At 41.9% G+C, this 22,330-nt stretch overlaps 1 protein-coding gene across 4 annotated transcripts in view; it reads right to left on the minus strand.

The window, feature by feature from the left end:
- The window catches only part of GLCCI1 (glucocorticoid induced 1), a 43,338-nt gene extending 21,505 nt beyond the window's left edge, over positions 1–21,833 (minus strand). Inside the window, exons 1-3 of one of the 4 annotated variants that reach the window (XM_088653557.1) lie at positions 21,680–21,833; positions 20,876–21,480; positions 7,172–7,323 (exon numbers count right to left, since the gene is read on the minus strand). In XM_088653557.1, coding sequence (XP_088509683.1) covers positions 7,172–7,323; positions 20,876–21,416 — 693 coding nt within the window. In that variant the 5' untranslated portion in view covers positions 21,417–21,480; positions 21,680–21,833. Of the gene's footprint in view, positions 1–7,171; positions 7,324–20,875; positions 21,558–21,679 lie in introns of those variants that run through there. The other 3 variants (XM_035129241.3, XM_088653556.1, XM_035129240.3) reach the window with 3 other exon arrangements.
- Between the last annotated feature and the right edge of the window lie 497 nt (positions 21,834–22,330).

Genomic DNA, 22,330 nt, shown 5'->3' on the forward strand with positions numbered 1-22,330 from the left:
ATTTGCTAGGGAATAACTAGTACTTCAGCCCTTCTCCATGTGAAAGTCTACCCTGCACTAAGCCACAGTTTAGTGTAACATGTGAAAAGCAGGTTTTTTTTTTACAAAATATTAATAGCTAATTTATGCATGATGTCCTCTTTATCTTCTACTACAATTTCTCATGTTCTACTGTGCACAATAATTGAGTGCTGGTCATGAAATGTAGCTTTTTAAACATTCTCTCTTATAAAATAAGGTGCAAATGAGCTGAAAACTTTTTTAAAAGAAATCCACTTTTTTTTGTTAAGAACCAAAATTACAACTATAACTAAGATGCTGGTCCTGCAATATATTCATATTGACTGCTACCTGGTGCATGTGTCAAGGCTACAGAATTTTGAAGATTTTGATCTCCAAAGTAGGAAAAAAACCTGCAACTGTAGACGAATTGTAACATTCTTAAAAACGCTGTAACATGTGCATATGGACAAACTTTAAAAGCCCATGTCTTTACTTGCACCACTTGAAAAGAAACTGTACACATGGAAGGTTTGAATGACATGTTATGAAGACGCATAATGAAACCAGACTGCTGAAGCTAAGCAGGCCTGGATCTGAAAAGTGCCTGGATGGAAGGCTGCCTGGGAATCCCAGATGCACCACCTTGAGTTCCATGATAGAGGAAACGGACAATATAAACAGTACTGAATAAATGTCCACGTTCCGTTTTCTTAGAAGCTACTTCAGCCACTCACCTGTGGAGTACTAAATGTTGCCTCTAGGTGAATAATGAAGCTTGAAAAGTTTTGTCCACTCAAAAGGGAGATGGCTTTCCCAACACATTCATAATGCTATTTGTGCCATAAAGTATTAAAACACAGATATGACATCAGATGGAACCATTTTTTAAAAAGGGCTAATTATCTCTTGCAAGACTGCCAGTCGGACTTCCAAAGGTGAGACATGCATGTTGTCACACCGTACAACCTGATCAGCAGGGCAACCAAAATCTGTACTCAAGAAGCATTTGTGGATTTGCTCCTTTCTAATGTTTTTAATTTAATTGGCTGGCTTTTTTTACTTTATGAACCCTTATTTGATTTTATATTGTTTTATTGTTTATGATTATTATAGGGATTAGTTATCTATTGTGATTTTATTGTTATGCACCGTACATTTATGTAACAATAGAATAATAACTAAATAAACAGTCTCATTAAAAAACTGATGTCACTTAGCAGTATAGACTTGGGCAATATGTAGTCACTGAGCAATGAAAATGCACCTAAAAAGCACTTTTTTAAGTAGTAAAAAAGCACACAGAAAAGCAAAAAAAAAGTCATACTGCACCTAAAATACCAACTTATTTATTTTGGCATATGCTTTATTATGACAGCAATCAAAATTTTAAGTATTATATTTTCCCAATGCTTCTCCAAGCAGTTAGTGGTAAGATATAATTACATCCAAAACTCAACATGAAGCAATGAAATCTCACCTGCATACAACTTTTGGAAATAAATGTTCTTTTCCCTGCAAGTGACTCTGTAGGCAATATTTTTAGTACACCTTAATTAAAATTTGTGACAACCTTCAGGCGCTAGATAAGATCATGCTGCAAGTCATATCTGGGTTGCAGGTTACCATCTGGATATCAAGTCTGAAGAATGAAAAGCACTTTATTTGCTTTCAAAATAAGAAACTGCTAAAAGGTGCCAAATTCTACACTTTGGATTTGGTCATTTGAGAACAAAATTATTTAACTGCTTTGAAAACAGGCAATTTTGAACTGCAGCTTAATTTTCCTAAGTCTTGTGAGCCTATTTTATCCATTAAAACAGATTAAATACCACAGCAGTTAGTTTTAATTTGGTCTCTGTCATGTTATTTTAGTGCTGTAGTACTAAAGTGATGTCCATAATCGTGGTAAAAACATCAGATTGGTAGTTTTATGTCCTTGCTCAAAGTTTATCAAACAGTTACAGACGCTTCAGGTTGCGCGTTTTCAGGTTACGCACCGCACTGAACCCGGTAGTACCGGAACGGGTTACTTCTGGGTTTCGGCGCTCGCACACAACCACTAAATCGCGCTTTGCGCATAAGTGCCTACCCTGTTTCTCATATTTTAAGACATACCCATAAAATAAGCCATAGCAGGATTTTTAAGCATTCAAGGAATATAAGCCATACCCCGAAAATAAGACATAGTGATAGGCGCAGCAGCAATGCCGGCCGCGGCAGAAGGAAGAGGAAAAAAATAAGACATCCCTTGAAAATAAGCCATAGTGTGTTTTTTTGAGGAAAAAATAAATATAAGACATGTCTTATAATATGAGAAACACGGTAATTGTGACCCGCGCATGCACAGACGCGTCACTGCGGGTTGCAAATGCTGCAGGTTGCAAATGTGCCTCCTGCACAGGTCACGTTCACAACCCGAGCGTCCACAGTATTCTGTGTATTTTCAACACATGGATTAGCTGGGACTAGCCATTAACTAGGTGGTTGGAAGGCACAAGACCAATCATGATCATTTTGAAGAGTGGATGGGTTTCTTACATACAGAATTCTGGTCTTGAGATAAACTGATTTTGGTCTAATACAGTTTATCCATCCCTAACAAAAGTGTTGAGAAGCAGCTGGGCCCAACACATTTTACCACCAGAAATGAAGGACAAGACAGGCAGGGGAAGAATATACAGAAATCAACTGAACTAGCCATTTAATCTCACTTAAACACTGATGAGAGGACAGTGTCCTCCACTGCCCTTAAGGCAGCAGGCTAGTAAACTGTGTTACACAGTTGTTTTCCAACAGAGGAATATCCCTGGGAGGCTGCCACTCTGTGCCCCACATGGACTAGCATGTGGCCCCCTGAGGCAGCAGCCAATACTCTTTTGCTTACTGCTAGGATAGTTCCTGGTTGAGAATCCAAAATTTGAGAATCCAATTTTTAGAGAATCTAAATGAGAATCTAAAAATCGTGAATCACAAACAGAATACAAGAGCCCATGAAGATTTTTGTGTGCAATTTAAACAAGTGCCAAGACTAAGACCTTAAAGGGTTCCATGCCCATTATTTTTAAAAAATGAAAATTATTCAGCTACATAGGAAGCTGCCCATGGATGGGTGCTGTTCCTGCTGCTGCCTTTTATTAATGGTATGGGGGTCTGTGACTACTGGTTTTGTTCTAAAAAGCCACCTTAAGAGGATTTTATTTTATTTTTACCTTACAGGCAGCTTGCAAACTTTTTAAGAATAAAAATTAATAAAAACCAGGACAGACCGTTTGCCCATCTATCCCAGATTTGTCTACTCTGATTCACAGCAACCCTCTGGAACAGATGTATGTAGCTAATGTGACGCTTACCAGATGTTGCTGGACTACAATTCCCATCAACCCTAACCACTGGACATGCTTGCTGGGAGTGATTGCATTGTGAGTCAAACAATGTCTGGAGGGCACCATGCTCTAGCTCTAGGATACAGGTAGCCAATATAGTGGTCTCATGATATGGACCAACTCCCATTAGCCTCAGCCAACACAGCCAATGTTTAATGATGAGAGCTGCAGTCCAACATCATCTGGAAGGTGCCACATTGGTCATTCCTGCTCTAGGGACTCTGGCAAAGGTTTTTCTATCTTTTTCTACTCAATCCTTTTAACTGGAGATGTCAATAGACTAAACCTAGAACTTTTTGCATTCAGAGCACGTGCTCCACTTCTTGGGATATGGCCTTCCTCCATACTCTGAATTGACACTCAGAACTGAACTAGTTCACTATGTTTTTCAGTAGTAATGCAGTAATTATAACCCAGATATACTATTAAACGGAGCTAACCATTAGTTAATGGAAAACATTATTTCACCCCAAGTTGGTAATAATTGATTGTATTCCTCTTACATAATAGTGCCTAAAACCATATATCTAGCAAGTCTAACCATTCCATTATTGCAGAATGGCTCTCAGTATTTCCAATACTCCCAGCTACTATTATGTCAATCAATAGCCAGATCTTGATGTAGAGTCAGACCAATGCATTAATAAGGACGGCATGAAAGACTCCAACAAATTGAAAAATAGGTCAAAGTGACCATGTTCCCTAAAGCTCCAAGTTAAATCAATAGAATTTGAGGTAATCCAACTGTACATGTTGAGGTCTTGCTAGGCCATTTAACAGACAAAGAACGACAGTACCACCAGTTTGCAAAACAGATACAATGCAATTACAATATTAGAATTACTATGACAATTCACCAGTGACAGAACTTAAGCTGAAAATTTAAATATCAACTCCAAAAATCATTTCACATCTTTCCTCAAATCTGTTCTATGCAATCCAAAGGAGGGCATCTGTTCCACTGAATAATTTGGAATAATCACAGAGATAAAAAAATTATTCACCTTCTACAAACTACCACTACTGTTCACCTGGAGTATCACACTCAGCAAGGTATTTTTATTATTATCATTCGTTCATTGTGTGGTACCCAATGCACTCTTTCTGTAAGCGCAAGATATAAGTTTGCACAGTTCAAGTTCCCCACCCCATGTCAACTTTGAAGAGTTGAGGGAACTCCCAAAACAGATTTAGGGGGCAGGGCACCTGAGAGTGGGAGAGGAAGTTTAGCACAGCTAAAAGTCCTTGCACTGATGGAACAATTGAGTTGAATACCACTCACTATTTTTATATTCCATCTTTCCTCCAATCAGGAGCACAAAGCAGCTAACACTAAAAATTAAACCATACAGTGATAAAATAATCAAAACCATAAAATCTCAATACAAAACAGTAAACTCTGCAGCAAGGGGACCACACCTAATCATCTGAATGACTGGACAAATAAAAATATATTCAGCGACAATTTCTACTCTAATGGCAGATTGAACATCCCCTGGGAGGGAGTTTAATAGCTTGGGTGTCTCATTATCCTAGTTAGCACACTAAAGCTGCAGTTATTTAACCACCATGTGCTGCCAAATATATGTGTTTAACATGGGGATTCAAGAACCCAACACCAGCTTAGAAGATCAGGCTGCCTTTAACTTTCCTGTATTTAAGGGGAAATTCCAGCTTTCCAGCAAGGCATTGAGCAGCGTAGTAAAAAGAGCTTACCAACTTCCCATCTTAGTTAAGTTATTATAACCCTGTACTCTGTTTTCCCATTCATAACACACAGGAAAAGTACAGAAGAATCATATACACTGCTATAGGGTATGGAAAGCTGACTACAGATCTGAGGGGAGAGAAAAAGGCATTACAGTGGTGCCTCACTTAACGAATGCCCTGCTTAAAGAAATTTTCGCTTAACGAAAGGTTTTTTCTAGCGGAGGTTGCCTCGCTAGACGAATTCGTTTTCGTCTAGCGAATCGCGGTTTCCCATAGGAATGCATTGAAATTCAATTAATGCGTTCCTATGGGCAAAAAAAAAAGCAATGCATTCCTATGGGATTCGCTAGACGAATTTTTTTCGTTATAAGAAAAGACCCGTGGAACGAATTAAATTCGTCTAGCGAGGCACCACTGTATCTTAATTGTTTTATATTCAGAAGAACCTTAAAGCAAAGTACAAGACAGAATAAGATAGCATTATACTTTCAAAAATCAACAGGGACCAGATTGGTAGTTTTATGTCCTTGCTCAAAGGTTTATCAAACAGGCCAAGCATATCCTTCTGGGAATGCCTGTTGGGGAAAAAATGTCATTAAAAGGCACTGAAATGCCAAGATAGCCAGTGCCTGTCTAATATCCACTGGAAGGGAATTCCTACAACAGTGGGAGTGGTACACTAATTAATTACCTAATTAATTATGTATGTAGGAAGTATGTAGGAAGGTAAGACACTCTCTCAAGTACCCTGATCCCAAGTTCTTTTAAAGAACAATATGAAAACCTTAAATCTGACCCAGTAGCATGTTGGCAGTCAGTGCAGATCCCAGTGCAGAGTAGGTGTTACGTGCTGCTGACAGGTCACCAGTTTGTAGTGTAGATGCACTACTTTATTTATTTATGAACAACTGTGGCCCTAGCTGGAAAAAGGCACTCTTGGCTACTGATAACATCTGGGCCTCTGGTGAAAAGGATGGATCCAGGAGTATTCTGATTACAGAGCTCCTCCTTCTAAATGTGTGCAACACTATCTAGATCAGGAAACTAACCTGAACATGGGAACTTCTCACCTACAGTGCCTCCATCTTGTCAAATTGATAACCTGCAGCTGTTCTTTTCCCTGGGACTTACTTGGTCCAGGATTTTGTCTTCAATTAAACACTCCAGCTCAAAGCCACACTAAAAGAGCCAGCCTGTCCAGATATTAGACTCAACATCTGAAGCAAGGAAGAGTCACTGCTAGAGAACAAAACTCGTTTCCTGAAAGAGCAGGCTGAAGCACCTATCTTGTCCCAGTGCCGATTTCTAGAGGTACTGCAAGCCCATAAAAAGCAGCATAAGAACAAAAAGAAAAGAAAAATCAAACTGGAACAGAAGACAGGAAATGTACTGGTGGGCCTCTAGAATGGATGCACATTAGTGACAGCTGCTTTTTGGACTTTCACGTTTCCATAGTATTTGAAAAGAAGACTAAATATAAGGTTCTGAATCCCTCCTGTATACCTAACCTACTCATGACTCAAATTTAAAAAGCTTCATTAATAAAGCTGTCCTGCTCCAAGCAACCTACAATTATTTCAGAAGCCTCAGCCCCTTGCAAATAACATGCAGATGGTATTCTGTATATCAGAGCTCACCAGTGATTTATAAGCTAAAGAGGCCAAATGCCCTAGCTCTGCTGCAGTAGAGGGGAAATACCATCTTGCACATGGCTGTTCAGAACCTTATGACCTTTCCAAATGGACCCTAAAATAAAAGACAGATCGCTGCCCTGAGGAACTCCCAACCTAAGCCTGGACTGTTGGGTAATAAGGAAAAAGAGAAGTTGAACATGGCAGGGGTCTGTGAAGTGGAGGCAAGGGTGAACTAGAGAGATGTTTCTATTACGGAATATTACAATATGAAGCAGAGTATGTTCCCTCAGCTTCTATTTTGCTTCTTCTCTTACCTATCCCTCAACCAACTCATCCACAGTGTTTTTAGGTACCAGAACTGGCTATGTATTGCACATATTATTTGAAATGAATGACACACAACAGTTAAGTAAATAGCAATGATTGGCTTCTCAAACATACCTGAGTGGATTTATCCTTCATGCATGAAGGATAGTGTATGTGGGGATCTCGTGGCCACTGTCCTGTGAGGTAAGGTCCCGTTATTGTGTCCAAAGAAGAGGTACGTCTTATGGTGCTAGAAGTTCTAATTTGCTGGGCTTTTGGCCTGTCCACTGAAACAGAAACATGTTATATGCAACATAGTTAATGTGGTGTTTTTAGCTATTCACATCTATTTTTAGTGTGGCAACTTGCACAAAAGGCCTTTTAAAACTGAAAATATTTGCCTTAAGAACAAAAAAACCAAGCCTCTCAACAGTTGAGGTACATGTGACCAATGCCAAGTGTTCTGTAACTAGAGGTAATATGCACAACTGTTACAACCAGACTACACTGAAGGTAAACTCAGGAAAGAGCATTTGTGAGATTTTCTCTCACTTACTCTTCCATCTTTCGATCCCACCATGTATAAATCCAAGGCTTGATATTCTGCATTTTGAAAACTGATGGCAATCTACATTTTCTTGGGGGGGACACCAGAAGGCCACATGCTACCTTTAAGACCAATATTTATTATGATAGGTAAGGCTGAAAACCTAATTTCACCTTCTTGGAAGTTAAGCCCCACTGAATAGGACTTCTGAGCAGACATGGTTAGGGCTGCACTGTAAGAGTTTATTTCATTGTATGTGCAGACACAGAGTGCTAGACAAAAAGCTATTATATTAAGAAAATACAACTAACGTTAGAGCTGTGGAAGCTACTGTACACTATTCCAGTTAGATCACTTCTCATTGTTTTACCTTGCATTTTCTTAACAGATTCTGAGCCTCATGTGACAATGACAACTTGAATATAACATCTGATTATGGGGACAATGTATCCCATGAAGTCCCATCTCCATGTCCTGAACTCTCAAATAGCAGAAAGGGAGGGGAAGCTAGATCATCATTTCTCAACCGCTGTTCCGCGGCGACGAGAAGGGCAATTTGCATTGTCACGTGCCTGGCGGCCGCCAATGCACAACACTAACCCATCAGAAAGCAATATTTGGCAAGTGTTTCTTACAGTCATAATTATAATATAGGGCGGCACAGAGTTAATTTTTTAAACTTTTTAAATGGTGGTGTGCCTCGTGATTTTTTTCACGGAACAAGTGTGCCGTGTCCCAAAAAAGGTTGAGAAACACTGAGCTAGATCATTTGGAGAACCTGCAACTTTCTACCTTCAAAGTTGTTATTAATCATTCATTTCTACACTGCAAATTCATAAAAAGATATCCAAGTAGTATACAGAATCTCAATTAAAACCAATCAATAATATCAACATATATAAAAGAATCTGAAATATAAAAATAGATGTTCTAACAAGATAATGAAAACAATAAATTATTTCCCTAAGGCTTGCTAAAATAACAAAGTCTTTAAGTTGGCACTTGGAGCTCATTACAGAAAATGCCAACTTGCTCTCATTAGGTACAGAATTCCTTAACTCACACATAATGCACAAGTTATTGCCGAGGACAGTCTAGCACTGCCAGGCACCGTCAGACATGCCTCTGTGGCAAATTACAAAGATCAGGCAGGGGTGTAAGGAATAAGGCCATATTTTAAACACAATGCCAAAGATTGCTTAGAGGTGTATATAATAATGGGATGCTGAAAATAACTTGGCTGCCAGTGCAGCTCCCACATAAGTGCAGGGTAGCATGCCCAGTAACAACCCGGCTGCAGAATTCTGTGTCAGCTACTGCTTCCAAACCTGCTCCAAGGGCAGCCCCACATAGAGTGTATTATAGTAGTCTGTTCTTGGTTATCAATGCTTGAACCACCATAACCAAGCTATCCTGATTCAGGAACAGCCACAGCTAATGCACATGCTGAAGCTGGCGAAAGGCATTCCTAGCTACTGAGGCAACCTGAGTCTCAAGGGACAAAGCTGGGTCCAGGAGTACCTCCAGACTGCATGCCTGCTCAGAGGGAGTGCAAGAACAGGCAAATGGTCTCGTATCTCAGACACAGAAACCACTCATCAGCCATGCTTCCACCTTGCCAGGATTTCAACTCAATTTACTGGCCCTCATCTAGCCCACCACAGCATTCAGGTACCAGTCCATGCTTTGCACAACCTCACCTGACTCAGATGTTATAGAGAAACACGAGATGGTTGGTTTTGGCATATAGGTGACATCCTGCTCCCAACCTCTTAACAACTACTCCCAACAGCTTCGTATGTTTAATAGCATCGGGGATAATATAGCGCCCTGTGGCACCCTATAAAACAAGTGCCAGAGAGCCAAAATGCACTCCCCTTATGCTATCCTTCGTAACCAACCTTGTAGGCAAGATTGGAACCACTGTAAAACAATGGCCCCCAATATCCTTTCCTTGGAGGCAGTCCAGAAGGACATCTAGTTGATGCCATCAGAAGCTGCTGAGAGATCAAAAAGTAGTAACAGGGTTGCACTCCTCTATCCCAAGAAAGGTACAGTAATCCACTAGGGCAGGGGTTTCCAACAAAATTTTCTCGAGGACCCCTCATTGAGCCGCTATTGTGACAAGGACCCCCATTAATTCCTAATCCTAAAATTAAAAAGTGAGAGCCAAATTAAGAGTCTTTTTACATTTTATATTTTTAACCAACGGTCCATTTTTAACTACGCGAACTGTAGCTTCCGCGAAAAACAACGCTTTATTTACAAACACTACTGTTTTGCAAAGAGGCAGCGCTCACCAGGGAGGAGGGAGGGGAATGGAGAAGACAGGGTACCTGCGCAGTAGCGCACAAATGAAGCCGACGCGCGCAAAGCATCTTGGGGAGGTGAGCGTTAGTAGAATGCGTGCGCTGCCTCTTTGCAAAACAGTAGTGTTTGTAAAGCGCCACCTAACAGCATACAGCAGAACTACTGCCTCTATCTAATTCTAGTTTTGCGCTAGACTCTGCTCATGCAGGAAGCGGCCAAAACAAAAAATCTGTTATCATACGTAATATATTAAATATATTTTTTATTCTAATAGCATCTTGCGGACCCCTCTGGCATAGCTCGCGGACCCCTGGGGGTCCGTGGACCACCTGTTGGGAACCACTGCACTAGGGCATCCAAGGTCAAACTCAATTCTGTTCCAAAACTGGGCCTAGATAATCAGTCTCTTCCAAGAGTACCTGCACTTGTGCCAACACCTTCTCTCAACTCCTTTGCCCTAGAGAGGGTATTTGTGACTACATGATAATCATTAAAAGCCAATGGGTCCAGCATGGGTTTCTTTAGGAGAGGACACTTTCAGCCAGGCAAATAAACTGCACCCAATCACTCATACCTCCTCTACTAGCTTTTATGAACCAAGGTGGACAAGAATTAATAGGGTGATTTCAATGATATTTTTTTCAAAATGAAAGAGCATAATAGCCTTTCTTAAGTATTTTTTAAAAGTTACGTTAGTCAAATATACTACAGCAGGATTTCTAAACTCAAGGTTCAAAAGTAATAATGTTAGCAGTGGTAGCATTGTTACTAGATTACTAAGTAAGGTATTCAAGCTACACTATTATGATTCAATGTCGGTAAAACCGCTTTCAGAAGTTACGGAATATACAACCACTTTATTGTATTTGGATCAAATAGTTAGTGTGACACATATTGCTCCTGCAATGAGGTTGCAAGGCTTTTAGACAAGCAAACAAAATACCTCCTGCTTGTCTCTTGCCACAGATCCCTTCATTCTCTGCATCAAGTGAAAACTGATGAATGTTTAAAGACAATACAAACTAATATGAATGTTTGAATGGCCACTGGAAAGAAAGGCTTTTCAAAGGGGGCAATAAAACTGTGAAATTCAAACTGTTTCCCCATTTCCCCATAGGTGCCAGTTAATGCCTATTCTGCTGCCATGGTTTCAAGTGTCGTCTGTAATGCTATTATGAAGCTAAAACAAAAGTTCAAAATGAGAAGCTATGGTTCTTTCAGGCATCAATTCCAATAACATTACTATTTTTGAATATATATTATTTACTGATATGGAACAGGACATAAATAAATATGGTTCAATATAAACAATTTCCTGGTTTTTTATAATTTTACTAGCTGGCCCTGCCACGTGTTGCTGTGGCTCAGTCTGTTAAATGGAGACTCAGAGTCCCCCTTCAGACTCCCCTCACCTTCAGAGTCCCCCTGTTTTATGCGTGTTCTGTTTACGCAGGCGCATCCCTATGACTCCCCCCACCCTGTGCTGATCCATGATGTATCCCGCCCCCTCCTCCCCCCACCCCCGGCTCATCCCTGTGACTGGTCCCAACGTGTCCTGACCTATCCCGTCCCCTCCTCCCCCCAACCCCCACCCAGGTGAGTCAGTACCTCCATCCGGCCTAGTCTGTAAAGGCTTCGGCCTAGTATGTAAACTGGAGCAGAGGTGGTGTTGAGAGGGATGGTTTTATAGGTGCAATACCAGTATAGCCACCGCTAGAGGGCACTGGTTTGCAACCTGGTTCTTTTCCCAGCATGCCCGGCAGTTTCTGCTGGGGTGTCATCTGTGCACGCAAATGGTATGTGGACACTCGGTTATTCGCATGTGACGCTGTGTCCAAATTTCATTGGCATTGGTCAAGCGGTTTTGGTGAGAGGTGGAGACCAAACAACATGCCCCTTTTACATTTTTATATATACTGTATAGATGTTGTATGCTGCTTTAGATTTTTACTATAAAGTGGCACATAAATAAAAAGCTAAGTTTACTGCCCTAGATTGAACATCACAGAAAGGCAAACTATGGTTTGAGCCCCTCGATAAGACAGATATGCCATGATGAGTAAAATACAGTATATGTTGAGCTTTCAGGAGGGAGGAAAGAAGCAAAGCACACCTCCCTTTTCCACTAGTCTTTTCCCTCCCTCTACTCTGCACCCCTTATTAGTGTGCATGCACACACAATGTCCTTTAGTGCCATATAATACAGCCAGCAAAGGTTTCAGGAGGCTTGGAGGCTGCTCCTGAAATCTCCCTTATGAACTCTGTTCTAGGATAGATGAAACCTGAACAGCAGTGCTCTTTTAAGAAGTCATGGATACACTGCAACATTTTGTTGCAGATCCCCAGTTGTGATATATGTAACATCCAAATGTATTACTGCTCCTTCATTTACATTCTGGCAGAATTTATTTCCCAAGCTCAAAAAGACAAGTTTCTTCAAAGTCTACATATAATTTTAAGACCAAATAATAAAACCTTCCTTTGTATACCGTGTTTCTCACATTTTAAGACGTGCCTATAAAATAAGCCATGGCACGATTTTCTGGAGGCAATAAAATATAAGGCATCCCCCAAAAATAAGACATGCTGGGGTACCGTATTGTTAGTGGTGGGAGCAGGTCTGCATGGCGCTTCTGCAGCGCGCGCCTCGTCGAGCGCTGCTATCTCTCCCGGGTCCCGCTCAGTCGGGACTCAGTGCGGTGCGTGCTGCTGTCTTTGCCAGGTCTAGCGGGAGGCCCCACCATCCCCACGCGGCGCGGCGTCCCTGCGGGTGCTGCCTCAGGAGCAGCGAAGCCATGGCGACCCTCCCGCCCCGCAGGCACCCCGACGCTCCCAGCGCAGCCATGGCGCGGCGACCCGGAACTGGTCCCGCAAGCGCTTCCGGGTCGCAGCGCCTCGGGTTTCTAAGGAAACACAATCCGGAAGCGGAGTTTGACCAATCCGCTCTAGGCTCCGATGGGGCAGCAGCCTCTATACTTGTGCCATAGAGAGCGCGCCGGCTTGAAGCTCTGGTGCTGGTTTGTTGGCTCTGCTTTTGAGTCCACCCGCACCCAGCACTGCGGAGCTTGGTTTGCGTGCAAAAAGCAACAGCGCCGAAGGAGATGCGAAGGTGGGAGCCTGGGAGGGGGAGAAAGCCACCCCGAGATAGGCACCCCGTTCTGGTTTAGCAAGATTTATTGCAATGACAGCTCAAGGCAGCACAAACGCTGCCCTGTGAGTTTTAAGAGTAGTGGCTGGGCAAAGCCCCTCCAGCTGCTGCTGTTTTTAATGTCTTGAGTGGGTTTTTGAGTGCGCCTCCTGGGGCGAAGTCAAACTGCTGGGGTAGCAGAACAGTCAGGACCTCCAAGGTGCAAGCCTGGGCCGCATGTATGGAGATCCCGGGCTGCCCAGGTGACAGTACCACCCTCGCGGCCTCTCTGATGTCACAGCGCCGAGTCCCGACCCAGCGGGAGCCGGCAAGGGCAGAAGCGTGTGCTGCACCGACCCCGACCCAGCAAAACTCTCTGAAAGCTTAATACCGGTAAAAAATTAAAAAGCTTAACAAAAAAATAAGACATCCCTGAAAATAAGCCGTGGTGTGTTTTTTTGGAGGAAAAATAAATATAAGACATGTCTTAAAATGTGAGAAACACGGTACCACAATGTTGAATTTTCTTTTTAAAATTCTTCCTCCTCCTCCACCCCCACAATATTTTCCCAAAGGGCAAGAACAAATGCATGTTCGAGATCTTTAGATGCAAGCTTGCAGCTTTATCTCTAATACTATTTTTAACTGATTTCCATTTAATTTTTTTGTACTTTTTTGTATGTTTATGTACTAAGCTATAAGCGATATTCACAGAACATTGTCATGACTCTTGAAACCAGAATTCCCATATACAGCTAAAGTACTGAACACATGAGCTTTCCAGACTTTACTGGGGTCATGTAGCTGGCACTCTTGCCTTTAAAAAAAAAAGAGCAAACAAAACTAGGAAAGATTTCGACTACTGAGCAACTATTGGTGAAGATAAGATTACATGACCCCATGACTGCTAATGAATGCTTGGATTACAGCCCAAACCAGATCATATTCAAGAACATTACACTTTTTTGTAGAATACACAATTAAGCTCAACTTTTATTGAATGTATTTTCTCTCTGGAGCTAAAATAGACTTCAGTACCTTAATAGCTTAACACCACTCAAATGAAGTTAAAAAAGAAAAGTAAGCTTCATCTCAGTTATAGGAGGAACTTAGTAAACTGTACTAGTCTGGGTTCCTGACAGTATTTTACAGTTGTACGCAGATATGTAACAACTTTAAAGTTTTAAACTTCAAAAATCAAAGTTAAATTACTTGCAAAACTGAGTTATGACTAAACTTGCCTGTCATTTCAAGAAGATGGAAAGTATTTTGTACAATCTGCTAAGCAACTACATATCACTGTTACTTATGAAATAAAAAAATCATATAGGTATTTATCCAGATAAATTACAAATAAAGATTTAAGCTGATGCACCCTAAGTAGCATTCCCACATTTTATTTTATTTTGCACACTGGCAAATCAGAATACCAGTTGAAGACCTTCAATTAATTACAGGGATGGAATAAGCAACTGGGAAATTCCACCACAGCAGTAACAGCACAAGATTTATAAACCCTGGTACTTTATGGTAGCTTCTTGTTCACTGAAGCTGAACCTCAGCTGTTTAGCAATTGTCCTGAGGAGGGGGAAGTGCTTAGAAAACTGCCTTGAGAACTCTGATAAAAGGAAATAGTAATAATTGAACTTTAACTGCTAATCTATCCCTGAACATGAGCTATATAGCATAGATAGAATGTTTGCATCTCCCTGCCTTAACATATACAGTAGTGTCTGGGTGTGGGAAGATTTGGCCTCAAGGATAGGAACCTCATGGCACACTGAATAATTGGAGAGAACACCCTTAAGTCATGGGTAAGTAAACTAAGGCCCGGGGGCCGGATTCGGCCCAATCGCCTTCTAATCTGGCCCGCGGAGGGTCCAGGAATCAGCGTGTTTTTGCATGAGTAGAATGTGTCCTTTTACTTAAAATGCATCTCTGGGTTATTTGAGGGACATAGGAAGGCAGCCCTGTTTAGGGAGGCTTTTAATGCTTAATAGATTATTTTATTTCACTTTTCTGTTGGAAGCCGCCCAGAGTGGCTGGGGAAACCCAGCCAGATGGGCGAGGTATAAATAATAAATTATTATTATTATTATTTGTTCATTCCCCCCCCTCCAAAATATAGTCCGCCCCTCCCAAAGGCCTGAGGGAAAATGGACCGGCCCCCTGCTGAAAAAGTTTGCTGACCCCTGCCTTAAGCACTTGTGGAGTGAGGCAGGGTGGGGAGGAAAGAGAAGGGGACACAAATTATGAGCGCTTAAGCTTTTTGGTCTGAGTAGGTCCCAGTTTCTCATCTCCTTGATGCTTCTTGTATTCAACACCTCCCAGAGAACATCGAATATGTGCAGCATACTTTGTGTCCTCTTTAGGGTTTTCAGTTTAGTATTAATTCAGACATATGCTTTTAAAAGTTTTTATCCAAGATACTCTTAGCATAAAGTTAAAAAAGTTAAAGGACGTCTGGACAATTACGTCCAGTCAAATTCGACTACGAGGTGTGGCGGTAATCTCCGCTTTCATACACACCCAACAACATGACCAAAATAATTCAGAAAGGTTGCTCTACAGAAAGAAGATACAGCTTAAATGAACGATGACAACTCTAAGTAAGATGTTGAAAAGGACATCTTTTAGCCACAGATAAAATGCTTATTTGTAGAAGCATTTATGTGACAAGTGGAGTGTTCATTTGCATAAATCAACATGTTGTCTATCTGATGTCAGAACAGGCACAAATTCTACATGTAAAGGCATTGACATGAAGCATGCAACATATGCTGGTGGATGCATGGAACCGTCACAAAATACTTTACTCATAGCCACCATAATGTCTGTTTTGGTTCCACACTTTCACAGAAGCCAGGATTCTGAGAGCTACAATCTGCTAAGCAACTACATACCATTATTACTTACGAAATACAAACAATATCATTCAGAAAGAAGATGATAAACGAGCACATTATCCACAACAGTAGTGTAAACACAAGAATAAAATGTCTTCCTAAATAATGTTTTTCAATATCTGTCTAAAACAGGAAGCTTGTTGAACTTTTGAGAAAGTGTCCTGTAACTGCAGTGCCACCATCAAGAAGGTCCTGACTCTGTAATTTCCACTAAAGACGAGCCAGAGAGCAAATGTTTTGGGGGGACATGCGTAAAGTTGGGCCAGAAGCAACCTGTTTCAAACCAAACCATTCTGAACATGTGAGATCTTATTCTCAATATTAGTTTAGTGCGCCATCACAATGCAGTCATAAAAAGTTAGCTTTTCAGCTAAGTGTCCAGGGCATCACCAAAGGGAGTTATTGAGAGCAGTGAGATCTCATATATGAGGTTTTTCTACACACTATGGAAGAAAAACACAACTTGATATGTGATGGTGCAAGGCACAAGTACACTGAGCATGCCAACAGAAGCACCTGATGCATTAGTACTCTTATTTGAAACAAATGTATGTGTATAACCAGTAAATAAATCAAACCAAACATGAAAGCCATGAACTTAAGCTATCAGTTTTCACAATGTTTTATGACATAGGTCAACTGCCCTTCACCTTTAAGAAAACAGGTCTAGTTAACTTTATCTTGTATTTATGCCAATGTAGCCCAAGATAATTTATTCCCAGCAGTAGGAGGAGGAAGGAGCAAGCTCTAGGCCTCAGAATATAGTCAAAGGCTACTTGAACTTGTTAACAAAAGCATTTAAAGATTAAATTCACTGTCCATAACACTTTGAGGCTTGTAAGAAAACATCTGCATCCATTTTAAATTACAGACAATGGCCAGGCCTCATCCAAATAATTTGCCAGAGATTATACATTTTAAATTATAATTTAAACTATGCTTAATTTATTGTATATTTATCTTGATTTTGTAATAGGAAACCTCCAGGAGTAAATTTAGAAATCATGCATTCACAGAAGGACAGTTTAAATATTTTTTTAAACAAGTGAATTCACATTTACTGTATATTAGTTTTAAAAGGGCCCTATTAGAATGTAAAATGTGGATTATGTAATTGAAATGCATTAGTTTTATTACAGAGCAGCAAGCATTTCTCCCAAATAAAACACTATGACTGTTTTATTTGGTTAGCTAATATTTTAACACAGTGGCATTCAAGTAACCAAATGCTGTTCAGTCACCACTATTTTCCAGTACAACTTTTTGCACTGGGTTAATTCACATACGTATTATTCATTTTTCATATAACCATGGCTTTCAGTAAAACAAATGCTTGCTTATTTAGCGTATTTATAAACCACCCTTCATACAAATATATCCCAAGATGGTTGTAAGACATCTGTTTTTATCTCCAAAAATGCAACAAGGAAACAGTTTTTAAAAATATAATGGAAAGGGGGGGGGACTGCAAAACGTCAGTTTTAGTAAAACATCAGATGCTGTAGTACTCCAAATAAATATGCACAAAACCCAAAGCATGCAATGACTATTACGTTTTAAAATGTAGGTGGCTGAAGATCATAAATATGTGGAAAGAAAGAAAATGCATTTTTGTAGAAAAACAACAACCCTGTTCTACAAATTTAAGCTCTAAAGATTGGCCTGGCTTGATTCTATTTTAAACCAGAATTAACGTTATGTTTTTTAAAACCAACATTTTAGATCATCCTTAAGCTGCAAAAGGGGGAAGGATGATGGAAGGGGAAAAAACCCAGAGGAAGCTGTTTTCATTCATGCAGTAGTGATGTCAGCGTCTGCAGTGGCAGCTGCCTGACCTGTACAAGCTTCCAACCCAGAGCACTTTTGCAGATTTCTTTTAAGAACCTCTGGGAGCTCATTTTTACTAAAGAACTTAAATCTGAGCAATGTCCTTTAAACATCTACACTGTAAGAAAGTGAAAGACATACCTTTGTATACAAATATATATACATATCCTAGAATTGCTCCAGTACAAACTGAATAATGCAACTCATTTGCAAAGCCAGAGCCATGCATTGCAGTATAAACACTAATGCACAGAGAAAACAAGATACGTTTAGGTGTGACATAAAACAATCTGAAGTATGGTATCTATGAAACATATTTATTATTCTTTCATGCTCTTTGCAAATTGCTAAAATAAATAACTGAATAATTAGATTAATTAATGATTGAAGCTAGATTAATTGATTCTGCTACAAAGGAGTTTTCCACAAAGCAACCAAGTTCTCTGAAGTTATTCCATAATGCAGGCTGCCATGCTAATTATAGGTACTACATGGGCCAGAGTCACAACAACTGGTGAAACTAGTCCACGGGGCAGATTCTGCAGGCTAAGAATTTGAAAGTAAAACTAAATATTTTATTTATTAGCTTGCAGAATTAAATAAGGCTTGTTCTGCTATCTAAGATGAGTGATGCCATAGACCCTAAAAGGCATCGAAACCTAGTGGAACTTTAATGGCTAAGAAATTGATTATGGCATAAATCTTTTGTGGACCACTGTCTGTTACATCAGATACAAATGTGGATTGTGGTCCATAAAACTTACGTCATAGTAAAGTTAGATGCCTCAATACCTTGGTTTTTTGTTTGTTTTTTGCTGCAACAGGCTAACATAGCTTTCCTTCTAGAAATTTAAAAATTATGAAATGAATTAATTCAAATATTCAGTATGTGGGCATATTTTCGTTTGTTCGGGATTTACTGGAGGGTGCCTGCTTTGAAATGCTAGCTCAACTAATGAGGATTTCCTTATGGTACATGCAGGTTAACAGTTCACTGCGGTCAATCCAGTTATATATTGCACTCTCACAACTCTATTAAGCAGTGGGTGCTGCTATGATGGCTTAAGGCAGGCTCAAACAAGTTTAATGAAGTCATTCAGTTGTAACTTAAGAGGACTGAATCATTGAAAGTAAGGCAGCAACATAATTCATCTATTTAAAGAGATTATATTATTTTAAAATACTTTAAGATAAAAGAATAAGCTGTTTAGTATTTGTTCACAAACATAGCACATTTAAATGCAGATTCAAACATGCAGTATTTGTTATCAGTTTTCCATTTTTGTTTTATATTAGCAAGCAAACAGAAATGTTTGAATTTGCTTAATTAGAATTGTATGCACTTGTCTTGTCCCCATAAAAGGAGAAGGCTTACATTTTCTAGACCCAATAACATGGATTAAACTCCATTTTTACAAAAGACTTGGTTTAGAAACACTTAATTCCATAAGGGTTTCCATAAGGATGAATCAAGATCATAGGCCTGTTGCATAACATACGTATAATTTGAAATGCATGGGGGGAATTAAATTTCATCTAGATGTACACGTTTTTAAGGCTGATATAATATAAGCAACATTTTGGAGGAGTTACAATCCAAATAACCATAACTGCACAACTAAGTGCAAGGATTCATGGCAATAATGCATCCAACTTGCTGCATTCAATACTATATCAAGAGTGGTATTTAATTTGCTGCTGAAACCAAACTCAGTCTTGGCATAATTAAAGAAGTGCTTAAAGATACAGGTTTCTCTATAGAAGGATAAGCAGTGTATTTCATATGATTCATTCAACTGCTTAAGGGGAGTGGACACAGCCACTTTTTAAAGAAACTTTTTCAAATATGCTTGGAGGGAACTTTTCCTATTACATTATATTCTTTAACAAGAATATCATAGAATGTGCATTCTACCTGCCGCCAGGGTTCAATAAGGTTTAATTTTAGCTCTACAAAGGGTTGTATTTGAGGGAGAGGGTTTTTTGAAGGCTTTTTGAGTAGACTGCAGGCAAAATCCTAGAGATGGTTTGTGCATTATATATCTTGGAAATATTGCAGAAGTGGCACGGGTGTTGAATTCTATTTAGAACCTGCAGTTTTGCTAGCATGTGCTTGCTTAAGTCAGATGTTTTTTATCTCTTCCTGGTAAAAGGGTACAGGAATACTTTTACAAACACTGCTGTTTTGCAAATCTTATGGTCTTGGTGGAGAGTGCTAGTATCTCTGTGCTTCGGCTTCCCTGAAGGCAGACATCTCAGAACTTATGCTTCAATAACCTATTGAAGCATTTAAATGTAAGTTGGCCAATATGGAACCATCCTTTAGCTCAGCCTTTAGGCACTAAACCAGATGAAAATTTCCATACAAGGCATGGATACAGCATGCTGCAACGCAAGCATTGAAAAACACTCTTCTAACCCCATTTAAAAAGGTGGTTAAAATAAACTTCATTAAACAGAATTCTGCTTCAGGGCACAAGCCAGTCTAGCATTCTATTCACACATATAAAATGCAGTTTAGGTTTCTCGTTTAGTAGCTCTGCATTAATAGAGCTTGGGAGTTCCACTCTCTCCTTTAAGGATATGGAAGAAGGCTCACTTTACCAAGGATTGCAAGGTAGAATTTTATAGCCCTTCAGCAGCCTAAACCGCCAGGAGTAGGCTATTGCAGAGTAGATGCAGGGTGTTAAAAGGGGTCACTAACCAAGACTGCCCCGTTTCAAGCTCGAGTTGAATTAAGACCTTGAGTCTTAACATTTAGGGTGGTGTGTTGTTGGGGTTTTTATTATTATTTTTTTAGGGCTGAGTCACTTCGCCTTCTTTCAGGGTCGGCGATCGTATTCACACTTACCTGGGGATGAGGCCCGCACTGAAAAGACGGGAAGATACTTCCGAGCATACCCTTGACAGAAATGTGCTGCTAGATCGGGGAGGTGTTGCCATAATCCGAAACATTAACATTTAAACCAAATTAACCGCGGGGTCGAGTTTGTCATTTTTTAGAGGGGTGGCTCAAGGAGGGTCTTCTCCACAGTGCTGCGTGGGGAGTTTGAGGTGGAAAATGGGGTGCAGGGGGGCGGAGAGAGCCGGATTCCAGGTGAGAGCCCCACAGGTGCCCTTACCTCTGTAGATGGGCGAACTGGGGCTCCTCCTCTCAGGTGAGATGCTTCTCCGCCTGCCGCTGCTGCTGTCGGGCGAGCGCCTCTGCCTCACCTTCACCCTCCCGGGCTCCGCCGCGCCGCCTGCTCCTGGAGGGGAGGCGGCAGCCCCGAGGGACAACGGAGGGGTCGAGCTGGGCGGGGGCGGGCTGCTGCTGCCACCTCCTCCTCCTCCTCCAGGTGCTGCTCCGCGAGGCCCCCCGGGGCCGGTGTTGCTCCCCACCGAGGCTGAGGCTGCGGGAGAGCGAGTGGGGCTGTGCTGGTTGCCCCTGAGGAGCTGGTAAGGGACGGTGGCGCGGATAGGCTGGAGCAGCCGGCTAGTCCCCGAACTGCCACCGGGGGCGCCGCTACCGCCGCTTCCTCCTCCTCCTGCTGCTGCTCCGGCCCCGCTACTACCGACTGAGGAGGCTCCGGCGCTGCCGCTGGTGGGGGACCCCGCGGCCCCACGGCGCATCCTCTGCGCGGGCGGGTGGTGAGGAGGGGTCTGCGAGGAGGAGCTGGACATGGCGGCGGCTCCGAGGGCCACAGGAACGACGCGGGGGGTTTTTTTCCCCTCGAGGCTCTTTCCCCTGGGAAGGAAAAAAAGGGGGGATGGGAAGGCGAGCGGGGATCCCGAGTGAGGCAAGTTCTATCGCCCAGCTGTGGCCATGGCTGCCCTCCTCGGCAGCTCGGCTCCTCGCGGCTCACATTGTCCACACGGCGCCGGCCGCTGAGGAGGCACAGCTGGGGTGGTGGTGAGGGGGGGTTGCTTAAGGCTCGCGCTCCTACCTAGCCGCGAGCTTCGGGGGTGGGGGGGGTGGCGCTACCGCACCTGCAGCCAGCCAGCCCTGCCGACCTACGCTCTGCTCCGCCGCCCTCCCTCCGAATGGCACTCCGCAGGCTCCGTCGCCCCGTCTGTGGCGGGCGAGGGGCGTCAAGCCTCGCGCCCATTGGGCGCCCTGCCTCCGTTAGCTCGAGCCGGATTGGACGCGGACCGGGAACGGGCGGCGCGTCTGCCCAATCGCCGGCCTCTACTTTACCTGGAGGAGGGGAAGGGCAAGAAAAAGGAAGGGGTTGGTAGTTTGGAGCCGCTTTGTGAGGAGGAGGGAGGTTTGTAGGTGGGCGGGGCGGAGTGGGGGGTGTGAGTCCGAGGTGGGAAAGTGGAAGTTATCCTTTTGGGATGGGTGGCCCTCTGTCCAAAGACCAAGCTGATATTTCCAGGAACACGTGACAATGGATTGCTCCGATACCTGTTTGGGCTTTGCTTTCTCTCTCTCTTTGATTTGCATCCGCTTTCATTCGGAACTGGCAGATTGCAAGCAGATAACAGTGCCAATCCCAGGCAGCGTGATCTTAAGAGGGGCACATACTTGACCCGAGTACAGGAGATGCCTCAGTCATGAACACAATTTCTCTTTATTTATATCAGCCCATCACTGA

This window comes from Zootoca vivipara, chromosome 11 (assembly GCF_965207765.1).
Source record: "Zootoca vivipara chromosome 11, rZooViv2.hap1.1, whole genome shotgun sequence".
Lineage (NCBI taxonomy): Eukaryota > Metazoa > Chordata > Lepidosauria > Squamata > Lacertidae > Zootoca > Zootoca vivipara.